At 39.5% G+C, this 18,552-nt stretch overlaps 1 protein-coding gene across 1 annotated transcript; it reads left to right on the top strand.

Moving 5' to 3' along the window:
- The first annotated feature begins 265 nt into the window (after positions 1 to 265).
- On the top strand, positions 266 to 13,738 carry LOC140504753 (uncharacterized). The gene is given in 10 exon segments (XM_072610086.1): positions 266 to 438; positions 1,981 to 2,120; positions 5,135 to 5,273; positions 7,266 to 7,414; positions 7,505 to 7,606; positions 10,158 to 10,251; positions 10,339 to 10,440; positions 11,242 to 11,427; positions 12,385 to 13,524; positions 13,527 to 13,738. Coding segments are annotated over 10 exon segments (2,193 nt in total). The 5' UTR covers positions 266 to 387; the 3' UTR covers positions 13,617 to 13,738.
- Positions 13,739 to 18,552: the final 4,814 nt, after the last annotated feature.

The raw sequence follows: 18,552 nt of genomic DNA on the forward strand, positions 1-18,552 counted from the left end.
CTCCGGGTCAGGCGTCAGACTTGTCTAGGGGCTAGCGGGGCCGATAAATGCGGCCTAAGCGGCGCTCAACAACTAAACGGCTAAAGACCACCGGCGGGGTGTGTGTGTGTGTGGGGGGGGGGGGATGCCAACATTAGCGTTCTCCTCCACAACCCTGCGGACACATAACCCGAAGAGAACTGAGTGAAAAACGCGGCAAACGCGGGCAACACGAAGCAACTTCCGGACTCGCGCTCCCAGGGAACGCCGCGCGGCGCGGCCTATTGCCTAATTTCCGGCGCCCTTCTTTAGCAAACCGGAAGTCCGACTTTGCGCCTGCGCCTAGGAGCGTTTCCAAGTACTGGCAGGTCTTCTCCTTGCACCTTCACACACGTGCAGCCGAGGAAGATGGGCGCTGTAACCGAGGAGAAGAAGCCACCGCTCGTGTCGCAGGAGCAGGTAGGACCGGGCGGGGGCGCAGGTACTTCGGGGCCGCCGGCCTGGGCGTGGATTCCGGGGCCGCGGGAGACCGAGGATGCGACGTGGGGCGGCGCAGGCCCGGAGTCAGGGAGGCGGCAGCCCCCCTCCGCGCTTGTTCGCCAGCTCGGCCCCTCCCTGGCGAGCGTGCCGGAGACCGGGGGCCCGAGACCGGGGTGGGCGGGGTTCCCTCCAGGGCCTCCGAGATTGTGGCTGGGCCTTTTCATCGTCATCGCCGCCGCAGCCCCGGGCGGGTGACGCGGTCTGTGCCCACGCGCGCTCTCCGTGATCTGGGGGCGAGAGTTGGGGCCCGGGCTGCGTGGACCCTTGACACCCACCTCCGTCCCCCAGCCTTGACTCGGCTCTCTTCTGTTTCAGCAAGTTTCTTTTATGTGTTATCCGCCCCCCCCACCCCCATTGAATGACCACCTCTACCTAGTCGGTCTAGGAGGCAGCTAGGGCGCTGGGCTGGGAGTCAAGAAGACCCGAGTGCAAATCCTGCCTCAGACGCTCAGTAGCTGGGCCACCCTGGGCAGGCCGCTTCGTCAGCCTTGTTTACCTCAGTTTCCTGGCGAAGGAAATGGCAAGTAAACCCCTCCAGGGTCCTTGCCAAGAAAGCCCCAGGTGGGCTCGTGAGGAGAGTGACGCGACTGGAAGCAACAATGTAGCTGATTTTCAGATGTATCGTATTCAGTCCGTCCCAGCTACTTGATAGACGTTTCCTTCTGGGCATGGATCGAGCCCTTCGCACGTGAAGATGTACAATTTTCCGGTTTCCCCAATGCCTCTTCATCCCTGCTGTGCCGTTGTTACTATCCGCTAAGGTCATGCTCTTCTATAACCTCTTATAATGTATTTCTTTCTGGGATCAGTTCTTTTTATCTTTGCCTTTTCCAAATTCTGCTTCATACTTGCTTTCTTGCGTACTTGTCGGTACTATATCACTTTTCATCTTCCTCCCTCTGCCTAGTAGAGTGCTTGCCAGGAGCTTCCTATTAGGTGGAGCTTGGTAGTTGGTGTTACTATGAAGTTACTACCTTTGCTGTGGTGCTGGGGAGAATTGTTCTTGTTAGCTACATTTAAAGAATTCCTAAGTGTGAAAAGTTTCATTAATTCAACAGTCATTTATTAATCGATTGCTTTTGCACGCAGCTAGCCAGGTCTCTGTATCTGTGAACAGATAGAATCTATAATATTTCTTCTATACAGGATTTATGGAAGGTCATGGATAAAAATTGCTTAGTATGTGAGGGTATGGATGAATTGTATATAGTCTGGTAATTAAGGAATACTTAATAAATGCCAAATGCTTAGGTGCTTTTGAGGCACAGAATGGGTGCTTAATATTAATTGAACTGAATAAAATGGTTTTTAAGGTTTTTTTGTCAATTATCAGATTATACAACAGATGTTAAAATGTAGGACCTGCCCGGAAGAAAAGGCAGATATTGGAAGAAAAAATTAATCTGATGTTGAATTGTGTAAATGAACCAAAATTAAACATTTTTTATCTTTGTTTTGCAGATTAAAAAGGCTGTAGAAGCTTTGTTAGCATATATGAAGAACAAACAAAATGCTAATACGTTGCTTTTGAATGAGAATGAAAATATGTTTTTAATGGTGACGTTATGGAAAATTCCCCCAAATGGAAAAGAAATCAGAATGTAAGTGCTTGTGAAGTTCTAAGTTTGCTGTTGATTTTAAACGCTTTGTTTCTTTGTCCTTATAGCGAGTGCTTTTATTGCTTGCTATTTCTTGGCAGTTTTAATAACAATAGTAGATTGTACACAAATAATGCTTTATACATAACAGGGGGCTATATTTGCATTATCTCACTTGTTCCTCACATCATTCCTGTCCAGATGAGGAAACTTCAAGACAAAGAGGGTAAGTGACTGACTCAAAATTACTCTTCTTTCACTTGGCAGAGCCAGAACTTCACAATCCAATTTGCTTTGTTTTAACTATTCAGTCTACCCTGCTGTGAATTTTCTTAGGCTTCCAGTAGTCTCTTCCCACTTTTACTTAAAATCCAGGATTTTATGTGTATCTGAGTGATAGGAGTGGGGAGTGTCAGAGGAAGGGCCCTTTTCCCTTTTCTCTCTATTCTGTCTCACTTGGTGAACTTATCAGCTCCCTTGGGTTCAGGTATCCTCTCTATATAGACGATTCTCAGATACAGTCTTCTAAAGGCTGGTCCTGTGTCTCCAGCTCCCTTTGGATCATCTGAATTGGCTTTTAGGCATTTCAGAAACATGTCCAAAACAGAATCTTCTTTCCTCTCAACCCACCTCTCTTTTGAGCTTCTCTATTACAATCAGTTCTGCTATAATGCTTGTTTTGAAAACATGAATTTGTTCCATTGGGATTGCTATATTAGGGAAACAAGTTGAGGATAATTCAAATTTGATTGGCTTATACCCAATTTCATCTGGGAGCAACAATGAGAAAACAGAAACTGGTACCACTTCACAATAACTCACAAGATAGAACCCTTCTGGCCATGCTTTGGTCCAGCCCACCCCTGCATCCTGGACATGTGACTGACTGCTGTGGACATCCTTTTTCCATTTGCTTTTGACTTTTCCCTGGGGTATCCAAGTCCCTTTTCCTCTTAAATGAACTGAGATACATAGGATGCCAAGATTCAAGCAGGAAGGCACTTATCAAACCCCCAAGATGGAGAGGGCAAGCTGGGCATCAGAGGGTCAGCAGCAGTACCAAAGCTCCTGGGTTACTTCTCCAGTGGTTGTGAAGAAGCTTCTGACCATGATGCATCCCACTGCTGACACTAGAAGTGTCAGCTGAATGAAACCCACCCATCAAAATGCATAAAAGTCCAAGCTGGGTTGAAGACAGAAAAGTTTTATTAGGAGGAAAATCAGACAGTAGCGCTTAGGCACAAAGTACAAAGGACCCCACTGCCCAGGAGAAACAAGGGAGATTTTGCTTTAAAACTACAAAGGGGAGAGTCAGGGAGGGTGGAAAAAGAATGGACAGTCTTTCCCAGGAACAGGTAGATATAGGAGCAAGATATTTTGTGGGAACAGTTGACCTCAAGCCTGTTTTGAGCCAGTTTCTGGGGCAAGGTCAGCCAGCAAACACCAGCAAGGGCATCTGAGAATGAGCAAGACTTTGGCTTAGTGAAGACTCTTGATTGGCTTCTTTCAGCAACAGTTTTACTCTGTGCCCAGTGCATCCTTCTGGTAAGGTAACTCATAGAAAACACATATTAATCTCAAGGGTACTTCCACAACCTCAACTTTAAGTGAGTAGATTTTTTTTTCATAATCTTAAGAAATTGGCATACACATCTCTATTGGGGACTACCTTTTTCCAACTAAGACTTTCTAGATTTTTTTAAACAGATATCCAAACTATTAACTCTGATAAAAATAATATGTCTGATCATTTAAATATTTCAGGAGTTGTTAACCTGGACTCTGTGAATTTGTTTTTGTGTTCTTTTTTTTGTTTTCTTTTAAAGAATGGGGTTTTTTTTCAATTTTTTTCAATTACATGTAAAAATAATTTTTAACATTTATTTTTTATAATTTTTGAGTTCCGAATTGTCTCCTCTTTCCGTTTCCCCTCCTTGAGAAGGCAAGCACTTAGATATAAATCATACGTGCCCATACATGTGCAGTCATTTAAAATATATTTCCGTATTAGCTTTATTGCAAAAGAATACAGACCCTTCCTCTAGAAAACCCCAAGAAAAAGAAAGTTTAAAAAGTATGCTTCATTCTGAATTCAGACTCTTAGCAGTTTTTTTCTCTGCAGGCGGATAGCATTTTTCCTAAATTCCTTAGAATTGTGTTTTGTCATTGTATTGCTGAGAATAGCTAAGTCATTCATATTGAATTGTGCATTATTGTTACTGTGTACAATATTCTCCTAGTTCTGCTCACTTAACTTTACATAAGTTCATAAAATCTTTCCGGGTTTTTCTGAAATTATCCTGCTCATCATTGACTTCCTTAGTCCTGGTGTCTGCCCCTCTCTAGCTTGGGAATCCCTTAGAACCATGACAGTCATATGCCAAAACTTGTTCAGCCCTTCTCTGATTGATGACCATCTCTTCACTTTCCAGTTCTTTGCCACCACAAAATGAGTTGCTTTAAGTATTTTTGTACATATGGAATCTTTTCCTTTTTCTTTGATCACTTTGAGATACAGACCTAATAGTGTTACTGCTGGGTCAGAGGTTATGTACAGTTTTATAGACCTTTGACCATAGTTTCAAATTGATCTCCAAAATGGTTAGATCATTTCATAATTACATTAAGAGTGTCTTAGTGTACCAGTTCTTTGAAATTGTTTTAAACTTTGTAACTGATTACCATAATTATCCAAAAAAAATTTAAGAAGCCCCACTTTAAGCTATATTTCTTAATTACATGAATTTTAAATATGTTTGATTATGTGCTCTATTTACCCCCAAACTTGTTGGTATTTATTTGTGATGATTTTCTTGAATTTTGTTTCCCTGTATCAATGAGTTGTATTTTTTCAATTATGAGTTATTAATGGTATCTGCTTAGTGAAATATCTTACAAATGAAAAATTTTCTTGACTCAGTTTCATTTTGCATTCTTTCAGAAACAAAGGTTTATCATTTGGCCTACCTGTTGGCTAAATGCTGGAACTTTTCACCAGGGCTCTTTTATTTTTACAGACCTTTGCCTCATGCTATTAGACCTGATACAAAAGAAGTTTGTTTATTTACCAAGGATGAATCCAATTTAACTTCAGAACAGACAGAAAATTTCTATAAGCAGCTTTTGAAAAAGAATGGGATTACAAGCATTACTGAGGTAAGGGGAAGTTAATGCTTTTTAAGGCTTCAGAAGTGGGGACTTTTTGTGTGCATGGGAAAAACCTGTTAATTCGACTGTCAAAGTTTCTAAAGCAGTTGAAATGAAAATTATTTTCCTTGATTCTTTTTTTAGGGACATTCTGCTGAGCAATCATAAAGTATAGATAAGATAATTCTACTTTTCATAAACATAGAGAATAAACCAGGAACTGTTTCTTGGGGACGTTTACAAATTAGAAAAATTAATGTGTTATATAATTTATATTTATACTTTTAGATATTTCAGGTGCTGCCTACGTTTATTTAAGTTTTGGACTCTTGGTTTTCTTATATTATAAAGTTTAATAGGATATATTGAAGTAGTTTTGCTTTTTAAAACTATTTTCTTTTACATGACAATATGAAAATGTGTTTAATGAGAATGTTTGTGTAGAACCCATATAAGATTGCATGCCATCCTGGGGATGGGGGAGAAAGGAAAGGAGAGAAAATTTAAAACTTATAGAAGTGATTGTTGAAAACTAAAAACAAATAAATTAATTTAAAAAATATTTTCTTGTTTTTCTAATTACACGTAAAAAATTTAACACTCTTTTTTCAAATTTTGAGTTCCAAATTTTCTCCATTCTTCCCTTCCTTGGCCCATCATTGAGAAAGCAAGCAGTTTGATATAGCTTCAACATGTATCTTCATGCAAAACAAGTTTCCATAGTTCTCATGGGTAAAAGAAAACACAGACCAAAAACCTCAAGAAAAATAAAGTTTAAAAAGTATGCTTTGATCTGCATCCACATTTCATTCATTCTTTTTCTGGAGGTGGATAGTATTTTCTATCATAAGTCCTTTGGAATTGACTTGGATCATTTTATTGGGGAGAATAGCTAAGTCGTTCACAGTTGATCATCGTATATGATGATCTGTTCTCATGTTCTGCTCACTTTACTTTGCATCAGTTCACATAGCACTCACCCCCGCCCACCTCCCCAACAATCAGGGTTAAGTGACTTTCCCCTTGTCACACTGGTAGGAAGTGTCAAGTGTCTGAGGTGCTCTGGTTCCCCTGACTTCAGGGCAGATGCTGTATCCACTGTGCCATATAGCTGCCCCTTAAAAGTCTTGATGTAAGTTTTGCCAGTTTTTCTTACAGCATCTTGCTCATCACTTCTTATAGAGTAATAATGTTGCATCACAGTCATATACCACAACTTGCTTGGCCATTCACAAATGATGTGCATCCCCTCAGTTTCCAGTTCTTGGCCACCACAAAAAGAGCTGCCATAAATATTTTTGTACATATAGGTCCTTTCCATTTTTTTTCTTTTTAAAAATTTCTTTAGGATACAGACCTAATAATGGCATTGCTGGGTCAAAGGTTATGCAGTTTTATAGCCCTTTGGTTGTAATTCCAAATTGCTCTCCAGAGTGCTTGGATCAGTTCACAACTCCATCAAGAGTGCTTTAGTTTCCCAATTTTCCCACATTTCCTCCAACATTTGTCATTTTCATTTTCTGTTGTTAGCCAATCTGATCGGTGTGAGGTAAGTGCCTCAGAGTTTTAATTTGCATTTCTTTAATCAATATGCATCTTGTACCCAGTGCCTGAAATCTCCTGACCAGTTGGCAGACCCCTTACAGTCTGTGGGCTGAGAGCTAAGCATTCCTGAGCCTGGTGCTGGCTTGCCTGGGAGTAGCATTCCCTGGAACTGTCTCCACTCTCATTCTAGTGAGATAGACCTTTCCTGCTGACTTTCTAAGTTGTCTTGAGCTGGAACATTGTTTTACCCTGTCCTTTGGTTGGCTCTGCCACTCCAGAATTCATTTTGGCATTTTTTTAAAGTTGTTTGGAAGGGAATTTGTGAGACCTCAGATGTATCTCTGCCTTTACTCTGGACCATCTTAACTGTGCCCCTCAGCCAATGAAGGTTTTCAAAATACGTTGACCTCTTCCCAGTCTTCAACGGTACATAAATGTATTTTTTGTACTTTCTAGGTCATCCCTTACAAAAAATTAAAACATGAATATAAGCCCTATGAAGCTAAGCGGCGCCTTTTGAGCAGCTTTGACCTTTTCCTAGCCGATGAAAGAATCAGAAGACTTTTACCCTCACACATAGGAAAGCATTTCTATCGTAGGAAGAAGTAAGTTGCTTTTCTTTAGCGAACTGTTGGATTATTTATTGCTGGCCTTCCTCAAATGATTTCATGATGATGGTTTTCTTTTCTTTATAGGGTACCTGTATCAGTAGACCTCACGACTAAGAATTTGTCAAAGCATATCAATAGAATTGTCCAGGGTACTTCGTTAACTGTCACTAATCATGGTTGTTGCAAGTAAGTAACAGTGTGTTTGTTTATTTAGCTGGAAACAATCTTGTGAATTTTTAGGATATTTTGTAGGTTGAATTATTTCTCCACATTGACAACAGAATCTTCTCCTTAAAGTTTTGTCCCACTTTAACTGATTAGTGTAACGGAACTGTTTGTTGAAAATGTTAATTTGTGTCACTTTGAAAAGAACGCCTTAATATTTCTGTGGCTTTTTAATCTCTTTTTTAAAATTATCATTTCTCAAGTTACCATTTCTCAGTTAATCCAGCTTTCCATTTTATCCAAGGAAAATCTTACCAGTTCTGTTGACATTGTCACCTATTGTGCCTGTTACAAAATTCATGTCAGGAAGCAACTAGCATGTGTTTATGGTGTGCTAGGAATTAGGGATACAAAGACTAAAACGGGTTTCCTATTCTGAATGAGGGGGAAGAAGTCATCAAAAAGTTAAAATATGTAGAAAAATAACTATTTTTTAAAAAATAATATTTTTAAAAATGTCTTGGTGATTTATTTCTTCTCTTTGTCCTTCTACGTCAAATAAGTCATTTTCTCCCTGTGCAGATAAAAACAAGGTCCAGGTAATAAGGCAAAACAGGCAAAGCTAAAAGTTTTGGCTGATACTTTTTAATGCTGCCAATGAAATTAGAAATGAAAAAGTTATCATATCATGTCTTCATAGCATAGTTTTGTTGGTTGCTTTGATGTCTATGGTACAGTGGAAAGGGCAACTAGCCTTGGAGTGCAGGGACCTGACTTTGCCTCTTAACTGCCTGAAAGACCTCAGTCAGGGGTCTTGACTATTCTAGTCATTAATCACATATTCTTTTATTTTTTATCATGAAATCACATTCTTATCACATTTGATGTTCAGGATACCTTTGAAAAATAGTCCATTTTTCCAAATCTAGCTGTTATCACCCATGGTGGTAGTGGTTACAAATAGGCAAAGTATTCAGACTAATAGAACCACTTCACGGCTTGATCTAATTATACTCTCTGACCCTTGATGTTCAGAGGGGACACACAGGCCATTTCACCATGTTAGGATACAAGCCATTTATCCTTATTCATATTTACATGTCTGTGCTTCTCTTCACTCTTGGGTTGATCTTCAGAGTTTCATGCAGCTTTTAGTCTTTTATCAGGAATGCTTGAAATCCTCGGTTTCATTAGAAGTCCTTTTTTCCCATGTGGTTCTGCTTAGTTCTGTGGGAAAACTTATTCTTTTCTGCATTACTCTCTTCCAAGCTCTCATCTCGTTTATAGCAGTGCCTGCTTAAACTGTGTGATCCTGACTGCATCTAATTCTTTCCTTCTGGTTATTGGCAACACTTCTTTTCTTGGACCTTGGAATCTCTGGATTTTGGCTATAATGTTGCTGACACTTTTCATTTGAGGGTTTCTTTTCGGAGGTGACAAATGGATTTCCACTTTGCCCTCTGGTTATAAGGAGATCTTCGCAGTTTTCTTGAAATTGAATTTTGAGGTTCTTTTTTTGGTTGTAGTTTTCAGGAAGGGCAGTGATTCTTTAATTTTTTTCCTCCATGATTTGTTTTCTAGGTTTACTTTGCTATGACATAACTTAAATTTTCTTGTACTTCTTCAGTCTTTTGACTCTGTTTTAATAGCGGCAACTACATGGCACAGTGGATAGGGTTCTGGGCCTGGAGTAGAGGAAGAACTTCAGATTCTTATTAGCTTTGTGACCTTGGGAAGTCACCGAACCTATTTACCTCCATTTCCTCACATGTAAAATGAGGTTAATAATAGCACCTCCCTCTCAGCATTGCTGTGAGCATCAGATTAGTTTATCAGGTACTTAGCACAGTACCAAGCACATAGTGCGTGCTATGTAAATGCAGGTTATTATTAGTTTTTTGTTCTTCTTCATGTCTTAAAGAGTCATTGTCCTCTTTTTGGTGCATTCTGGTTTCAGGGAGTTTGTTGCTTGGCCAGGGTTTTATCTCTTATGCCAGTAAGTTGTTAATTCCATTTCTGTTTCTTTCATAGTTCTCCTTTTGTTTCCTTACTATCCTTTAGTGATCTCATTTCATTTATAAAAACATTCTTGAACTCTTTTCTTTTAAACTCTTGCTTCACCTCTTCCAGAAATTCTAGTTGTGTTTTCCTTTAAGGCTTTTCTTATAGATATTTTGGAGTCATTCTCTTCTGGGTTTATTTCTTGAGCAGTCCTGTGATATATGGTGGGGTTTCTTTTTTTATTTGCTCATTCCTCTAGAGCAAGGAAACATGTACTGTGCAAAAATCCAGCATTCAGTTGACAGAGAGCTAGCTAAAAGGGGAGAAACCAGCTAATGTGCTTTTATCCAGTCAAAGTAAGACATTATAAGTCAGCTTAGTTTTAGTAGAAGCCTACATGCCTGAGCATTTCTTCACAAAGTGAAACCATATCAAAAATACATCCTGTCCCAAGTCATTCATACACCATTGTATTTACTTTGTGTCTTTACCATTTAATGGTTTCCCTTTTTCATTAAAATGAGGGGAAAGTTTTCATTTTTATAAATAACCAATATTTCTTTAATTTCAGTACGGCACGTGTGGGTCACACAGGAATGCTTGTAGATCACCTGGTGGAAAATATTGTTGCTGCTGTAGGTGTGCTTTCAGAAAAGCTGCCCGAGGTACCGTGCTTTGGTTGTGCTGATTATTACTGTCTTAGTGGATGTTCTTTAGAAGGCATGCTATTTTGAATTTTTCTTTATTTACAGAAGTGGGAGAGTGTAAAAATTCTTCACCTGAAAACAGAAAAGTCTCTTTCCCTTCCAGTCTTTTCTTCATTTGTCTCCCATTTGGGTACTCAGAGAAGTAAGGTAAGTAGTAGATCAAGAGTTAACCTTAGATATGGATGATATAAAACTGCTAAAAGTTGAACCTCCTTTTAACTGTAATGTAAGAAACAACCAGTATGTCCCTGGTATTGTAGTTAAGAGTTTTCATTAAAGGTTTTTTGATGATTTTAAGATACTTTTGTATCCATGCTACCACATCTGTGTGAGATGACTGTTTTTCTTGCCAGGATCAGTTGGGTTTGGAGGCTGATAGCCATTTGAAGACCACATTGACTGGGAATGTCTCTAGGTTTGGGGGAAATGACAGCTTTCCGCTTTGCAGGTGGTCACATCCCCTTCATCTTTGTTTCCCCACATGGGGACAGCTTGGGGTGAGCACTTGTCTTGGCACCAGAAGAAACCTTACTGAGCTCCAAGTCTTGTCTGCCACTGGGCATGTGACTAGAGCGGGTTCCTGACCCCCCCAGGTTGATTTTCTCATCTTCAAAATAGATCTGTTAATTTGGGTCCTTGACCAGGTTTTATGAGGAAAGTGATAGATATGTGAATTATAGTAGTTGTTATTTCATGAGGTCCTTAGTATTTGCACAAAACAGTACAGGGAAAGGATTCGTTTTATTGCTTCTGGCAGAGGGTTAGTTTGAAGTTATTGGTAAGGTTTGAGAATAGGCTCCGCGTAATTCATACACCTACAGATGCTATTACAGGTGGCCCCCGAAGGGGTTTTGGTATTAAAGATTGCCACTGACACTTTAGAATGAGATGAATTTTGAAATGGAAATGCTCAAAACTAAAATTTTTCTCATTTTCGCTGATTGATAGAAGCAAAAGCAAAACAAAAAAGTGGCCCGCAAGCCTGCTCCAACGGCAGTGAAGCCTGAAAGTGAGTGTGCTTTGGATGGTCATGACCTAGAGGCAGAGAAGATGGACAGAGCAGAGCCTGACTCTGACGATGAGATTCCACAGCTAGTTCCAGTTCAAACAACATCTCCTCAAAAGCGCCCAAAGGTAATTTTGTTGCTTTTTAAAAAAAAAATGCATATGTATTTATTTAAAAGAAACCTTTCTATGCAAAATTTTAAAGTAAAAAGTAATTTGATAAGAAAGGCCCAAGCATTGGGAAACTTGCCTTATTTTAGGTTTTCACACCTAATGGCTTTAGTTAATGAAATACAAATCTGGAAAAGTAGTCCATTTTTTAAAATGTGGTGAAAAAAGTTCAGTAAAGAAATTTTTCAGTGGCTAAGAGTTCTTATTTCTGTATTATGGTTCTATGAAATACTAACCCTAGTTAGAAGTCTTGATTATTAGCAGCTAATTCATGAGAATTTCAAACACCATTTCCAAAAATGGTTGGGTAGGATCTCCCCTTTAAATGTGTCCTGTCTTTCTTAGAGCACTTTTGAAGCTATAGAATTTGGACTGGGTAGTGATTTCCTCATTCTAGATCAAATCATACTCCATGTTCTAGGTTCTAGCTTCCTTTGTCCCACATTCTATAACTTTTTTTCCTCCTGCCTGAGGTTCCAGGTGGGCTGATTAAAAGAGCCTAAGGCCCTTGTTCTTCAATATGAATTGGCTCTTTTTTCAGAAGGTGCTTTATAATCTTAATTTCTATACATAGCATCCATTGGTGAATGGAGAGCTTCAGTTGTAAGGATGAGGAAAGTGAGGCACCAAAGGATTAGGCAAGTATAGAGTCTGAATTTATGTCTAAATTTTCTGACTGTCCATGTGTCCAGCATGACCCCATATCTGCCTCCTGTGGCAAGTGAAAGGGCAACCCATCCTTGGAGGGCACAAGAGGGATCTTCTATGATTAGTTATGGAAACATGGGGGGGATATGCTGGGATAATCTGAGTTTCTTGTGGGAATGTGCTGGAAATCACATCCTACTCTCATTGAGGAATGGGAACTACTTGTTTATTGCATAGGCTTAATTAGATGGTCTTTCTCTTTATCAGCTTCAGAAAGCAGGCCTAACAAAGGAACCTGCAGAAGAAAGCCTCAGTGCTGAAACACCACAAGCTAAAGCTCCTGGTAAAAAGAGGAAGGCCTCCATGGCTCTGGGGACTCCAAAAGAGACTACACCACAAGCTAAAACTCCTGGTGAAAAGAGGAAGTCCTCCTTGGCTCTGATGACTCCAAAAGAGATTACACCACAAGCTAAAACTCCTGGTGAAAAGAAGAAGGCCTTCATGGCTCTGGCGACTCCAAAAGAGACTACACCACAAGCTAAAACTCCTGGTGAAAAGAGGAAGGTCTCCATGGCTCTGGAGATTCCAAAAGAGATTACGTCACAAGCTAAAACTCCTGGTGAAAAGAAGAACGCCTCCATGGCTCTGGAGATTCCAAAAGAAATTACACCACAAGCTAAAACTCCTGGTAAAAAGAGAAGGGCCTCCATGGCTCTGGCAACTCCGAAAGAGATTACATCACAAGCTAAAACTCCTGGTGAAAAGAGGAACGCCTCCATGGCTCTGGAGATTCCAAAAGAGATTACACCACAAGCTAAAACTCCTGGTAAAAAGAGAAGGGCCTCCATGGCTCTGGCAACTCCGAAAGAGATTACACCACAAACTAAAACTCCTGGTGAAAAGAGGAACGCCTCCATGGCTCTGGAGATTCCAAAAGAGATTACACCACAAGCTAAAACTCCTGGTAAAAAGAGAAGGGCCTCCATGGCTCTGGAGATTCCAAAAGAGATTACATCACAAGCTAAAACTCCTGGTGAAAAGAGGAACGCCTCCATGGCTCTGGAGATTCCAAAAGAGATTACACCACAAGCTAAAACTCCTGGTAAAAAGAGAAGGGCCTCCATGGCTCTGGCAACTCCGAAAGAGATTACACCACAAACTAAAACTCCTGGTGAAAAGAGGAATGCCTCCATGGCTCTGGAGATTCCAAAAGAGATTACACCACAAGCTAAAACTCCTGGTGGAAAGAGGAAGGCCTCCATGGCTCTGGAGACTCCAAAAGAGATTACGCCACAAGCTAAAACTCCTGGTGGAAAGAGGAAGGCCTCCAAGGCTCTGGGAACTCCAGAACAGATTATCAAAGCTTCTGCCGAGTTGAAGAAGACTCCAGTTACTGGCACATCTAAGAAACCAAGGATCCAAACCCCAAAAAGCCTGAGAAAAAAAGTAATTCCTCAGTAGATGTTAAAGCCCTGGAAAATAGATACCCAAGAAGTTAAGAGATCATTTACTACTCATAGTAAAGTAGGGAAAAATTGAATGGTTTTAAAATAAAATCTGTTTTTTACTTGTTTTTCTAGTTACTTCACACAGTGAAAAAAATAAATGCATCAGAGCCATATCTATATGCTTCAGTTCCTTTAATATACTATAACACTTGTTCCTGAGCCAGTCTTCCTCTTGTGTTTAAAATATATCTGCTTTACTGGTTTTCTTGCAAACGTTAACTTAAGCCTTATGACTTGAACTGTTTCTTGTCAGATGTAATGCTTTTTTTTATTGTCTTAGTAACTAAAATAGGTGGTTATTCCTGAAAGCACTCAGTGAATTCATACAAAATTAATGAAGGCAAGAAGAATGCTTTTTCCATTTGTAAGAGTTTTCTCCTTTCTGTTATTTCTTCTTTATGGTCTAAAGGTCCTGAGCTTGTAAGTAGGTTAGCTGTAGAATTAGAATATTTAGAATAGACTGGGTCTAATGACTGGAAATACTGTTTTGTTTTGTTTTTTTTTAAAACAGTAAAAACTCATTGTTTGCATTCTTGAAGCTTTCACTGTTTATGATTGAAATCAAAGGTAGAAAAAGAAATTTATGTGCATTCATTTCAATTCTCTGCCTTTTATTTTAGTTTGACAATTCCCAAAACTAATAGGTCATTTTTAAGAATTTTCACCAAGGAACCATTTCTCAATTAAGCATAATTTAAAATAGAGGCAAGAAAATAAAAAAGTCAAAATAATGAAGGAACTACTCTAAAGTTTAGATATTTGCTATGATCTCTTTGGACTACCAGAAGACTTGTGGGCATGGCAGTATATTCTACTCAATATAATGTACTTATATTTTGCTTTTTTTGTCTTAAACTTTCCAACTTCTGAATAAACATAATTGAAAAAATGTTTGAGTGGTGTTTAGGTATTGTTTCCCACTGAAGTGTTAGTCAGCAGTAGGACTTTTAATCACATTTAAGATTGTGTAATGGATTTACCCTGTTCTTTTGCTATGGAAGTGTCATACCAGGTATTCTTCCTAGCCTGGGGCAACTTCCCAGGTTGATCTTCTTAATAATCCTAGCAAATCTCAGAGTTGGATGATGTAAGCCAAGCCTAAGCAGGAATCTCCCTTAGGGCACTGCTAACAATTTACTGTTGTTTCTGAATAGCCTGATCTGCCAATATTTCCTTTCATTGAACAGAAATCTGCCTCTCATTTTAACATGACAGGGGATAAGACCACTGAGTCTGACATTAGAGGACCTGAATGCATGTCTTAACTGATGGCTTCCTTTACATGTGTGATCTTGGGCAGGTGACTTACTCACTCTGGGCCTCACTTGTAAAGCAGGATGTCCCAGCTTTATATCTGTTATCACTGCCCCTGGTTCTTCCTTTAAGGACTAATCCTGGTAAATCTAAACTTTCAGTGAACAGGAATAATAGTTGGTAAAGCACTGGGCCTGGAGTCAGAAAGACTTGAGTTCAAATCCAGTCTTGGGCACTTAGTAGCTATAGCTGTGTGACATGGAGCAAGACATACTCTGATTGTCTCAGTTTCCTCCCAGGATGGTTACAAAGCACTTAGTACAGTGCCTGGCATATGATACAAATGTTAGCTAACGTTCTTTCAGGCACTATGCCCAACTCTGCTGGAGGTGGGGGCAGGGTTGGTACAGAGAAGGGCAAAAATAGTTCCTCCCCTCAAAGGTTTATAGTCCTACCTTGAAATCCCCCAGTTCCTTCAACTAATGTGGTAGCGTTTCTAATCATACAATAATACATTTAGAGATGGAAGAAATTGAAAAAGCATGTGAAAAGCACTTTGTACAAAATTCTGTGCTAAATATATTGGGCATGCAAATATAAAAGCAGCCCCTGCCCTCAAAAAGCTTATGTTCTAATAGACCATGACACGTAGGAGGTTTCATCTGCAAGTCAAAGGGAAAGCCTCCATGGTCTCTTGGATGCAACAGTAAAGCAGATGGTAATGGAGGGAACAGGCATTTATTAAGCCCTTACTGTATGCCAGGCACTGTTGCATTGATAGTTCTTTTTTCTGGCCTGTGCTACCTCTTGTCCTTCAAGGTGCCAGGCTGCTTGAGGTAGGCTTGATGACCTAGGAAGAATAACAATAGTTACGTAGAAATGATAGGAAGTCCAAAAAAAAAAAAAAAAAGCAATAAAACCCAGTATGGACTAAAGAATGGAAAGATAAAGACAAATGAATTATTTGTCCTCAGAAAACTTGTTTACCGTATGGAGAGACAACAGAGATGTGGAAGTATGAGAAAGATCAAGGGACTTTTCCCAAGGTCACACAGGGACAGAGCTGGCTGTTGAACTCAGTGATTTCCCATTTATCTCTTTGAGCGCAGCCAGTTATAACTCTTATTTTCTGGTCCATTGTTCTTTCTCATGTAGGGATACTCAATGAATATTACTTGTTTCCTAGTGATGCCGTCTGGTGCTTGGCGTTTACCCTTCCCTTCCTTGAATTTTAACTGTAGAGTGTGTATCCTATACCTTAAATAGATGCTGGGGATGAAGGGCATTTTGGTGGAGCAGTGGCCTAGGTACATGCTTCATACATTTTTGTTGCTTGATGCTCACCAGTGCAGGTCAGAAGTGGTGGGACAACTGTTCGAAGACAGATAATCCACAGATCAAATTGATTAAAATGAGGAGGAAAAGACTCAATCCAAGCCCAAGAACCACCAATTTTTCATTTAATAGTATTTTATTTGTTTTTCCAATCACATACAATTTTCAACATTCATTTTTGTAAGATTTTGAGTTTCAAATTTTTCTTCCTCTTTCCCTTCCCTCCCTCTTCTTCAAGACAGTAAGCAGTCTGGTGTAGGTTAGACATATACAATCATGTTAAACACCATCAAAATTTCATGGTGGGGATAACATTCACTCTGGGTTCCCATATCCCACAGCCAGTGAGGTTCGGAATAAACTGCCACCTATGATATTAAGGAAGGAGGCAGCTAGGTGGCACGCTGGATACAGCTTAGAAGGCAGGAAGACCCAAGTTCAAATCCATCCTCACATACTCCCTGTACATCTCTGCACAAGTCACTTAAACTTCTGTCAGCCTCAGTTTCCTTTTTAAAACTTTAATAGTTTATTTTTACCCCAATCACAGATGAAAACAATTTTAACATTTCTTTTTTCAAATTTTGAAATTCCAAATTCTCTTCCTCCCTCTCCTCCCCTCGTTGAGAAGACAACCAATTTGACATAGGATATACATGTAGAGTCATGCAAAACATTTCCATGTAAATCATGCTGTGAAAGAAAACAGACAAAAAAAATACCCCAAGAAAAATAAAGTAAATAAAAAGTATCTTTGATCTGCATTCAGGTTCTACCAGGTCTTTCCCATAAGTCCTTCAGAAGTGTCTTGGATAATTGTACTGTTGAGAATGGCTAAGTTTTTCACAGTATACCTCTATACAATATTGCCGTTACTATGCACAATGTTCTTTTGTTTTTGCTCATGTTTCACATTTTTTGAGAGCATCCTGCTCATCATTTCTTACAGCACAAAAGTATTCCATCACAATCCTATATAATAACTTGTTCAGTCATTCCCCAATTGACAGATATCCTGGGTCATCTCTACCCTTTCTGATGAATGTCAGGCCACTGGACCAGATGGCTCAGGAGGAGAGAGTGAGGTTGGTGACCTTGCACAGCCCTCCCTCACTCAAATCAAAGTCAGCTGCAAGTCATGTCATCATCTTGACGTCATGGTCCTCTTCCAGAATGAAGGACAAACACAACAACAAGATATCCCCTCAAATTTCTTTTTCTTTGCCACCAATAAAAGAGCTGCTAGAAATATTTTTGTTCAGATAGGTCCTTTTCCATTTTGTTTTTTATCTCTTTGGGATCCAGACCGTATTGCTTGGTTAAAGAGTATACATGATTTATAGATCTATGGACATAGTTCCAAATTGCCCTCCAGAATGGTTGACTCAGTATACAACTTTGATGGTGCATTAGTGTTTTAATTTTCCAACATCCCCTCTAACATTTGTCATTTTTCTTTTTTGTCATATTAGTTAATCTAACAGGTGTGTGGTGGTAGCTCAGAGTTGTTTTAATTTGCATTTCTCTAATCAACTGTGATATAGAGCATTTTTTCATATGACTATAGACAGTTTTGATGACTTTGTCTGAAAACTGCTTGTTCATATCCCTTGAACAAATTATCAATTGAGGAATGGTACTTATTTCTATAAATTTATGTCTTTTGAAGACAAAACTTGCTGTACATTTTTTCACAGTAAAGACTTTGTATTTCCCTCCATCGTATCTCCATTTATCCTGTTCTATCTGTCCTTTCACCTTCATTCTTGAAAGTGTTTTGCCTCTGATTTTTACCTCCCCCAGTCTTCCCTCCCTTCTATTAGTCCCACACCCCTTCTTTTATCCTCTTCCCCTCCGACTTTCATGTATGGTAAGATAGATTTCTACACCCAATTGAGTGTGTGCTGTTCTTTCTTGGAGCCATTTCCTTCTTTTGGTTTTGTTTTGTGATTTCCTGGTTTCTCATAAAGTCATTAACCTCCATCTGTTCCATTCTAATTTTGAAAGAACTATTTTCTTCAGTGAGCTTTTGAACCTCCTTTTCCATTTGACTAATTCTGCTTTTGAAAGCATTCTTCTCCTCATTGGCTTTTTGAGCCTCTTTTGCCAATTGAGTTAGCCTATTTTTAAAGCTGTTATTTTCTTCAGCATTTTTTTGGGTCTCCTTTAGCAAGGTGTTGACCTGCTTTTCATGCTTTTCTTGCATCTCTCTCATTTCTCTTCCCAATTTTTCCTCCACCTCTCTAACTTGATTTTCAAAATCCTTTTTTGAGCTCTTCCATGGCCTGAGCCCACTGAATATTTATTCTGGATGTTTGGGATACAGAAGCCTTGACTT

This window comes from Notamacropus eugenii, chromosome 1, assembly GCF_028372415.1.
Source record: "Notamacropus eugenii isolate mMacEug1 chromosome 1, mMacEug1.pri_v2, whole genome shotgun sequence".
NCBI classification, from domain to species: Eukaryota; Metazoa; Chordata; class Mammalia; order Diprotodontia; family Macropodidae; genus Notamacropus; species Notamacropus eugenii.